We start from the raw sequence: 9,974 nt of genomic DNA, 5'->3' as shown, positions 1-9,974 counted from the left end.
TCTTCTTGTTCAATTCTCTGCCACCCGTTCCGAGGCTACGAAAAGATATCGAACCCGTAAACGACATCGAGTCGACCCGGAAGCATTCCAAAATGACAAGTCTTCCTCAATTTCTTAAGCTTTTCCACGATCTTTTCTCCACTAATTATCGCCTTTTCTATATATCTAACTGTGTTTAACGTTACCAAAACCATCATTAAAGATGGTTAAGTTCGCGAAAACATATGTATACTTTGCTTTGTTTCTTCTTATCGCGTTAACTGTGAAGGTTACAGGTCGGGTTTTACGTTCTGAGTTGATTTCAGATGGCACCGATGATGATCCAACTCGAGAGAAGGGAATGGGGTCGTCGTTCTTGCATTTCCAAGGATTTGATCTTCGTGAAGAACGTTGTGAGCAAATGTACGGTTTTCTACCGTGCTCAGAGAATCTTTTAGGCCATCTTTTCCTTATTCTGATTTATGAGTACTTGTTATATCACGGAGAATCGTACGTTGCTTCCGGAGGTAAAAGGATTTTTCAGATTCTTGGTCCCGGCATCTTCGGTGCAAGTGCTTTCCAGGTCCTCGGTTTCCTTCCAGAGTCATTTATACTTCTCGGTATGCCCCCATTAATTCTTCTGATATCAGTTGAAACTGCATCTTAGTTTCTTATTGTTAGGATATGTGAAACCCTTTTATATTCTATCTAAAACAACCCTAATAAGAGGGGAGGTTCCTATATAGAGGGGCGGACCCACGCTGTAGACGGTGGGGTCATCTGCCCCCGATCAACCCTTCAAAGAAATATTACCTTTCAAAATTCACCTTACTTAAACCAGTGTTAAAGAATAAAGATGTGATAAATCACTTTCAAAATTCCCGGATCCGCTGTCGTTTGTGTGTGTATATATATATAGACGCATAATTATTTACAAACTCAATAAATCATACAAACTTACGACCCAGTTTTAATGTGTTGTTTCACATATGAAACAACATGTGTGAAAATGCCGTGTTTATACAATGTTCTTTTATATGTGAAACGTTTAGGCGTGTCTTGTGTGTGGAAAAACAGTTTTGAACGTTTCACATAAAACATCATGGTATAAAACATTTTTCACACATGTTTAAAATTGGTTTATATGTATATATATATATAGAGAGAGAGAGAGAGAGGTCCATGTCTAGCTGATGTGGGCTCCATATTAGGTGTCGTCGCATAAAATTCACGTCTAGCAGTCTTTTTCGTCTTGTCCTTAATTATAATGTTCTTTGTCTTTTTACAGTATCGGGACTTTCGAACACTAAGGATGTAGCTCAAGAGTATGTCCTAACCGGAGTCGGCTTGCTAGCCGGATCAGCAACACTCCTTCTCACTTTACTGTGGGGAACTTGTGTCATCATCGGCAGTCGAAAATTTCCCTCAGAATCTGGTTCAACCCCTTCAGTGATTCCTACCCAAAACCGATACCAAAAACTGTTTTCGTTTTTCAGCGGTCAGCTCCAATCTTCCTCACTTAATTCCGTTGATCGATTTAATTTGGCTTTGCCACGATTTCACATTCTTTACTAGATGGCATGTGTTTGCTTGTTTACAGATTCCGGCGTAACTACGGATCACGAGACAAGTTTCGCGGCCAAAATTATGGTTCTTTCTGTTATTCCGTTCATATTCCTACTAATCCCAGAAATATTTGGTCTCGCGTATTTGTTTGAGGGATATATCATCGTGATCGCTCTGTGTGTTACGGTTATGTTCTTGATCATATACTTCATTTACCAGGTATCGATAACATTAGATCAAGTTAAGACACTACAACAAAATCGGGTTTAAAGGACACCAAAAATGTAGGAAATGAACTACTTTATAAGACTTAAGTTTATAAGATCAAACACTTGTGTGTTCTATCTAAAAAATGTTGTAATAGGTTTATACGGCGTTTTTAGACGTCATAAAAAGCTTTTTAGGACACTTTTGAAACAAAGTGTCCTATTAGTCATTTCACAGGACCAAACGCTTGTGTGTCCTATCTAAAAGTGTTGTAATAGATTTATATGACGTTTTTGGACGTCATAAAAAGCTTTTTAGAACCCTTTTGAAACAAAGTGTCCTATTAGCCCTTTTAGGACCAAACATGTTTCTGGGCATCATAAAAAGCTTTTTATGACACTTTTGAAACGAAGTGTCTTATTAGCCATTTTATAAGGCACTATTTGAAAAAAGTGTCTTTTCGCACACTTTGCACATGCCAAGGGTCTTCTTGGAAATAGTGGCTCAACTCTCTGGGGTAGAGGTTTGCGTACATTCCACCCTCTTAGACCCCAACTCTGGGTAGGGTTAATACTGGATTTGTTTGGTTTATACTACCATATTCGTTTAAATTTGTTTTCATGTTTGCTTAAAACTTTCCCGTGTAGGTGTTTGAGCCTTCAATCCAAAAGCGAAGATTATCATACGTGAAACACGAGCATTTAGTTGTCGACATACTAAAACATTTGCAAGAGCACACAGCGGAAAAAGTACTCACCGATGATGGTTTACCAAACCTATCTGCTATAAAACGGTTCATTCTTGTTACTTCTCGTATCTTTGCTCCATTTCTAGTTTATTGTTTCTTTCCCTCTCTACAACAAAATCGGGTTTATAGGACGCTCCCAAATTCTAAGTGTCCTAATAGATCTCTTTATAGTACTTAGCTTATAGGACAAAAAAAATGTCCTATCTAAAGGTGTTGTAATAAGTTTATTTGACGTTTTTTGACGTCGTAATAAGTTTTTTAGGACACTTTTAATATAAAGTGTCCCATTATCAACTTTATAGCACAGTATTTGAAAAATTGTCCTATAAAAACAAGTGTTTTATAAAAAAATTGAGTTTATAGGACACTTTCTGAAAAGTGTCCTATAAAGTTGCTAACACGACACTTTGTATTAAAACTGTCCTAAAAAAAACTTGTTAAAACGCCCAAAAACGTCATATAAACTTATTACAACACCTTTAGATAAGACGTTTTATATTTTGGTCCTATAAATTAAGTCCTATAAAGCAGTCTATTGGGATGCTTAGAGATTGGGGCGTCCTATAAACCCAATTTTACTGTAGTGTCTGCCACAAAATTGGTTTTGTAGGACGCCTGGACTGTCTAAACTATGGCCATTAAACCCTGACCCTAAACCTTAAAGAATACTTTATAGAACTTAGGTTTATAGGATTAAACTATAAAACATCTTATCTAAAAGCATTCACTACAACAAAGTTGCGTTTATAGGACGCCCCCAATCTCTAAGCGTCCCAACAGACCTTTTTACAGGACTTAATTTATAGGACCAAAATATAAAGCGTCCTACTAAAGACATTGTAATAAGCTTATATGACGCTTTTGGGTGTCTTAACAAGTTTTTTAGGACATTTTTTAATACAAAACGTTGCATTAGCAACTTTATAGGACACTTTTCAGAAAGTGTCCTATATAACTCAATTTTTTATAGAACACTTGTTTTTATAGGACAATTTTTCAAATAATGTTCTATAAAGTTGCTAATTGGACGCTTTATATTCAAAGTGTCCTAAAAACTTATTACCACGTCAAAAAAAGGTCATATAAACTTATTACAACGCCTTTAGATATATGACCCTTTATTTTTTGGTCCTATAAACTAAGTCCTATAAAGAGGTCTATTATAAACCCGATTTTGTTGTAGTGATTCCAATAGGTTTATAGAATGTTTCTAGGCGTTTTAACATGTAGGAGGCTTATAAAATAAAGTGTCATATTAACTACTTTATAGGACACTTCTGAGAAGCACTTGTGTCTGTAGGATACTTTTTCAGATAGTGTCGCATAAAATAGTTAATACGTTAATTTAAGAACGTTTTGAAAACTTGTTAAAACGGCTAAAAGTGCCTGATAAACCTATTGTAACATTATTACATAGGACGTTTTTGGTTTGTTCCTATAAACTTAAGTCCTATAAAGTATTTATATCAGACGGTTCAACATTTTAGGCATCATATATAATCAATTTATTGTTATAAAAGCAAACGTTTAATTGCAGTCTATTTATGATGATTGATCAAGATGCCGATAGTTACATATCTTTTTCCGAACTAAAAGCGGCTCTCGAGGATGTCAAGTTCAGGCGATTAACTTGGAACAAGGAGAAAAGAGTGGAAGAAATAATGAAAGAATTCGATACCGATGCTGATAGCAAAGTGAATTTGGATGAATTTATCGATGGATTCACAAAATGGCTTGACGAAACAAAGATGAATGCAACGAATAAACGTTCATTCCGCTCGGTTAGGTCGTGGAACGACTTGTATAAGGTATTTAAACACAACAACAGAAACAGGTTTATAGGACGCTACACATATCTAAGCATCATAATAGATTGCTTACATGATTTTTATGGAACCAAACAATTAAAATTGGGTTTATAGGGCACCCTCAATCTCTAAGCGTCCCAATAGACCGCTTTATAGGACCAAAATATAAAGCATCATATCTAAAGGTGTTGTAATAAGTTTATATGACGCTTTTGGGCGTCTTAACAAGTTTTTTAGGACATTTTTATACAAAATGTCGCATTAGCAACTTTATATGACACTTTTTGAGAAAGTGTCCTATAAACTCATTTTTTTAAAGGACATTTGTTTTTATAAGACAGTTTTTCAAATAGTGTCCTATAAAGTTGTTAAAGAGACACTTTATATTAAAAGTGTCCTAAAAAACCTATTACAACGTTAAAAAATGTCATATAAACTTATTACAACACCTTTAAATATGACGCTTTATTTTTTGGTCCTATAAACTAAGTCTTATAAAAAAGTCTATTAGGACGCTTAGAAATTGTGACTGTCCTATAAACCCGATTTTGTTGTAGTGATTGCAATAAGCTTATTGGATGCTTTTGGGCGTCTAAATGGTTTTTAGGACATTTATGAAATAAAGTGCCTAAAATAGTTTTTTTAAGACACTTTTGAGAAGTGTTCCATATAAATCTATTCTTTTAAGACGCTTATTTTTATAGAACATTTTTTTCAAATAATATCATATAAACAAATTAACAGGATGTTTTAGTTTAGAGTTGTCCTAAAAAATTTGTCAATACGCTCAAAAGCGTGTTATAAACTTATTGCAACGCCTTTATATATGATGCATATTTTTTTTTTGAAGTATATAATATTTATATACGGAAAATGCAACACATAAACTCACACACCCTTCTCACATTTGCTGAGGTTTGAACCCTTGACCTCCTAGGAGCTCAAAGAGTACGATACCCCTAGGCCAAAGGCCCTTTGGTATGATGCATATTTGTTTAGTCCTATAAAGTATCTTATTAGGACCTTAGGTCCCGTTTGATTTGCAAGATTGGATTGGATTGGATTTGGAGGGATTTGGAATTGAATTCCATTCTAATCACTGTTCGGTTTGAAGGATTTCCTGGATTGAAAATCCCATAAACATAGGATTTTAAAATCCTTAGAAGGTGTTTGATATTTCACATCTCTGTAATAATGTTTTAAAATATGTTAAAAACATTTTTCACAATAATTAAAAAAATGTAATTTTATTAGTTTGATACATTTTTTATAATTTGTTTTTATAAAGAATGAAATTCAATTCTATTCCAAATCTGACAAACCGAACACACTAAAGATTCCAAATCCCTCAAATGAAACGGGCCATTAGAGATTTTTGGCGTTCTATAAACCCGATTTTGTTATAGTGAAACTAGAAATTTCGCATAGATTCTAAAATTGGCCAAGTAAATCTATTTTCAGATTATCCATCCATGGGTTCAGACCAAAAAGAAAGAACAAGAGATGATGAAGATTATGGTATCCAAAATTATTCGACATGTCGAAAGCTTTTCGTTAGAGAAGTTCTACAATGAAGATGGAACACCGGATATTTCAGCAATGAAAAGGTGAGAAACTAGTTTTGGCTTTTCGTCTTAATTTTGATGGCTGAAACAGTATTCGTATAAGAGGTAAAGTTTGCGTATATCCTGTTGGAGGAATCTCGAAAATTGCACACGGATCAGAAGCCCTTTAAAATCAAAATCAGACTCTTTTGAACAAGACTCGGGGCTGTTTGGTTGGTTTTCCATTAAGTCCTGGTTGTCTGTGTCACTGTGTGGGTTAATCTATATGGATTATAAAGGTTTTTGTTCGGTGAAGTTTTTTCATAGATGGAAGGAACATGTTTTTAATTGGGAGGGGTGGGTTTGGAAAAAAAAAATTGGCTTTCTGCATAAAGTTCCCCCTTAGAAGCTTATTGAATAAGTCATTTTCTATATAATTAAGTCATTGTCAAATGGTCATGTATAGCTGACTTGATAAGTTGTGAGTTCTATTAAGTTCATTAAGCTTCTAACAAACTGGCAAGACGTGTGAATGGGAACTTAGAGGCTTCTGAATGTCACTTAGAACATCAAGAAACTCATTTTCCCCAAGCACTTCTCTTCATAAACTCCGGTTTCGCTAGGGGCGCTGCCTTTTGGACTACGGGGGCGTGGCCCCCTTGATATAGCTTAACTATCAACTCCATGTTCTCTTGTGAACCCAATTACATAAAATGAACCAATGTTATCTTGCTGATTTTGTGGGCAATTTCAGGTTGTTTGAAAGAATTGATCTTGATCACGATAATTTTATATCGCAATCTGAATTGAAGAGGTTGATCATGGAAGTCTACTCCGAGAGGACACCGGAGGACGTAGATGAAGCAACGGCTCAACTAATGCAAGATCTCGACACAAGTGGAGATCAACAAATCGATGAACACGAGTTCATAAATGGATTTAAGAATCGGCTCAACACATCTAATGACGAAATCGTTCCCATGTCGCCTGATGCATCCCAAGTACGTAAAGTCATACCGAAGCTTTTGTTTCTTCGACACAATTGCTACATTAGTCTTTATAACAAACACGTTCACTACAACAAAAATGACTCTTTTAGGAATCCGACCCATACTTGGAATCGAATTGGTCCTATAAACCTAAGTCCTAAAAAGTAGTCTGTTAAGACACTCAGATATTTGTGGCGTCCTATAAATCCGATTTTGTTTTAAGGCGAAAAAATTGATTTTATAGGACGCCTAAAAATGTAGAAGCGTCCTAAAAAATTCTTTATAGGATTTAAGTTTATAGGACCAAACCAAAATGTGTCATATCTAAAAGTGTTACAATATGTTATAAGACGCTTTTAGGCGCTTTAACAAGTTTTTTAAGACGCTTTTAAAATAAAGTGTTGTATTAACTATTTTATACGATGTTATTTGAAAAATTGTCCTATAAAAAAGATGGGTTTATAGGACATTTATCAAAAGGGTCCTACAAAATAGCTAATATGACACTTTATCTTAAAACGTACTAAAAAACTTGTTAAAATGCTTAAAAGCATCCTATAAACCTATTAACGCTTTTAGATTAGATGTTTTATAGTTGATCCTATACACCTAAGTTCTATAAAGTATTTTATTATGACACACTACAACAAAATCTGGTTTATAGGACGCCCCCAATCTCTAAGGGTCCTAATAGACCTCTTTATATGACTTTGTTTATAGGACCAAAAAATAAAGTGTCTTATCTAAAGGCGTTGTAATAAGTTTATATGACTTTTTCGTCGTAATAAGTTTTTTAGGACACTTTTAATATAAAATGTCTCATTAGCAACTTTATAGGACACTATTTGAAAAATTGTCCTATAAAACAAGTGTCCTATAAAATTGCTAATGAGACGCTTTATATTAAAAGTGTCCTAAGAAACTTATTAAGACGTCAAAAAACGTCATATAAACTTATTACAACGCCTTTAGATATGACATTTTATTTTTTGGTTCTATAAACAAAGTCATATAAAGAGGTCTATTAGGACGCTTAGAAATTGAGAGCGTCCTATAAACCGATTTTGTTGTAGTGTGTCCTAAAAAAAACTTAGATCTGACCCAAAGATTCAAAATGCACACAGAAACCATGGGAACTATGGACAGATGATGGTGTAGACAGATCTGGCTGGGCATGGACAAAGGCTCTAATGCTGCTGATTCTTGGCATAGCCATGTTAGCACTTCTAGCTGAACCGCTGATACATAGTGTTCAAAACATCTCCGTCGCTGCAAACCTACCATCGTTCTTCGTATCGTTTATCCTTGTTCCCGTGGCCACGAATGCTCGAGCAGCAATTTCAGCCATACAAACTGTAAATCAAAGGAACGAACGAACGATTTCCTTGACATTCTCCGAGGTTTGTTCTTTGCCAATTCTCCTCTTTTATTAATACTATTGAATGATGGTGCACTACAACAAAATTGGGTTTGTAGGACGTCCCCGATCTCTAAGCGTCCCAATAGACCGTTTTATTGGACTTAATTTATAGGACCAAAATATAAAGCGTTATAATAAGCTTATATGACGCTTTTGGGCATTTTAACAAGTTTTTTAGGACATTTTTAATACAAAGCGTAATTAGCAACTTTACAGGACACTTTTGAGAAAGTGTCCTATAAACTCAATTTTTTATAGAACACTTGTTTTTATATGATAGTTTTTCAAATAGTGTCATGTAAAGTTGCTAATGAGCCGCTTTATATTAAAAGTGTCCTAAAAAACTTATTACGACGTCATATAAACTTAATACAACGCCTTTAGATAGGACACTTTATTTTTTTGGTCCTATAAACTAAGTACGCTTAGAAATTGGGAGCGTCCTATAAACCCGATTTTATTGTAGTGCTCTGGTGGGATATATATACCGAGTATGTTTAGTTTGTTTTGAGCTTCCGCTGAGCGTGGCAGTATTGGCAATGCATTTTCGGGTGAAACTCTACGATATATAAGCGATATAAATGTTATGTACGTATATTATATGCAGTTATACGACGGAGTGTTTATGAATAACGTTCTTGGATTTTCCGTTCTCTTGGCGGTCATATATTTTCGAGGCTTGACATGGGATTTCTCCGCTGAAGTGTCGGTCGTGTTGATAGTTTGTAGCATCATGGGTGCAGCAGCTAGCTTTAGATTGAAGTACCCGATTTGGACATCGTTCATAGCGTACCTACTCTATCCGTTGTCGTTGATCTTCGTTATTGTTTTTAATAAATTTTAACGCTAAAATACGTATAATTCACTTGTTGTTATAGTTAAAACCAAGTACTTGACCAATTATATTTGTTCCGACTCGGTTCAATATGGTCTTGGCTCGGTTTTACAGTTCTATGGGCATCACAAGCCACTAGTTGCATCGGGTTAGAACCGAATTGAACCGGATAAAACCCAAAAAATAAACACATAATACGACTGAAAACCAAATCGATCTAAACCAGTTTGATCTCAAACGAACTGAATATATATATATATATATACACTTAGAGAGAGAATCGGGTTCATACGGAGTTGATTTAAATAAGAAAGCTGAATATCATAAGAAAGAATGAAAGGTTAAAGAAAGATTCATATGTGAATCATTAAAAAATGGATTTGAAGATGCACATGTGAATCGAGGTTATAGGGTAATAATGTACTTAATTATAAAAGAAGCCACTGTGCTTAATTGATGAAGTTTATATATGAGAACGTAATTGTCAACCCTTAAGAATGGTGATGGAGGTACGTAGCTTGCAAGAAACATGCTACAAAAGTCCTTCACAACTCACAACTATATATATATATATATATATATATATATATAGAGAGAGAGAGAGAGAGAGAGAGAGAGGTTGGTTATTATACAACCCTTGTCATTTGTGCAAACAATACAACTCAATCTCAATCGTCAATTTCATTTGATTAATATGTGATTTTATAGAAATTTTGATTGTTTTCTAATATAAAGTATTGATCATAATTAATAAGCCATATTCATTTTTCATAAATATTCAAATCATAATAAATGAACTCTCATCATTTTCATAAATATCTCAATTTATTGAGTTGCATTGGTTGTACCAATGCGACGGGTTGTATTTGAAACAAACT

At 34.5% G+C, this 9,974-nt stretch overlaps 1 protein-coding gene across 1 annotated transcript; it reads left to right on the top strand.

The window, feature by feature from the left end:
- On the top strand, window positions 1–9,113 carry LOC112516857 (sodium/calcium exchanger NCL2-like). The gene is made up of 9 exons (XM_025124090.1): window positions 1–599; window positions 1,268–1,477; window positions 1,580–1,764; window positions 2,400–2,545; window positions 4,038–4,308; window positions 5,770–5,915; window positions 6,607–6,853; window positions 7,966–8,241; window positions 8,869–9,113. Exons 1-9 carry the CDS (start codon window positions 203–205, stop codon window positions 9,103–9,105), a joined length of 2,115 nt encoding a protein of 704 aa, XP_024979858.1. The 5' UTR covers window positions 1–202; the 3' UTR covers window positions 9,106–9,113.
- The last annotated feature ends 861 nt before the right edge of the window (window positions 9,114–9,974 follow it).

This window comes from Cynara cardunculus (assembly GCF_001531365.2).
Source record: "Cynara cardunculus var. scolymus isolate 2C chromosome LG 8, CcrdV1, whole genome shotgun sequence".
Taxonomy (NCBI): domain Eukaryota; kingdom Viridiplantae; phylum Streptophyta; class Magnoliopsida; order Asterales; family Asteraceae; genus Cynara; species Cynara cardunculus.
Note: the sequence above shows the minus strand (reverse complement) of the source record. Positions and strands in the feature narration are given on the sequence as shown.

Bases quoted from the DNA above. Each gene is read 5' to 3' on its own strand.
- LOC112516857 (XM_025124090.1), top strand. From the start codon at position 203: ATGGTTAAGTTCGCGAAAACATATGTATACTTTGCTTTGTTTCTTCTT. The intron at 1,478-1,579 runs GTCAGCTCCAAT...GCTTGTTTACAG, and splicing joins ACTGTTTTCGTTTTTCAGCG to ATTCCGGCGTAACTACGGAT. The intron at 8,242-8,868 runs GTTTGTTCTTTG...TATTATATGCAG, and splicing joins TTTCCTTGACATTCTCCGAG to TTATACGACGGAGTGTTTAT.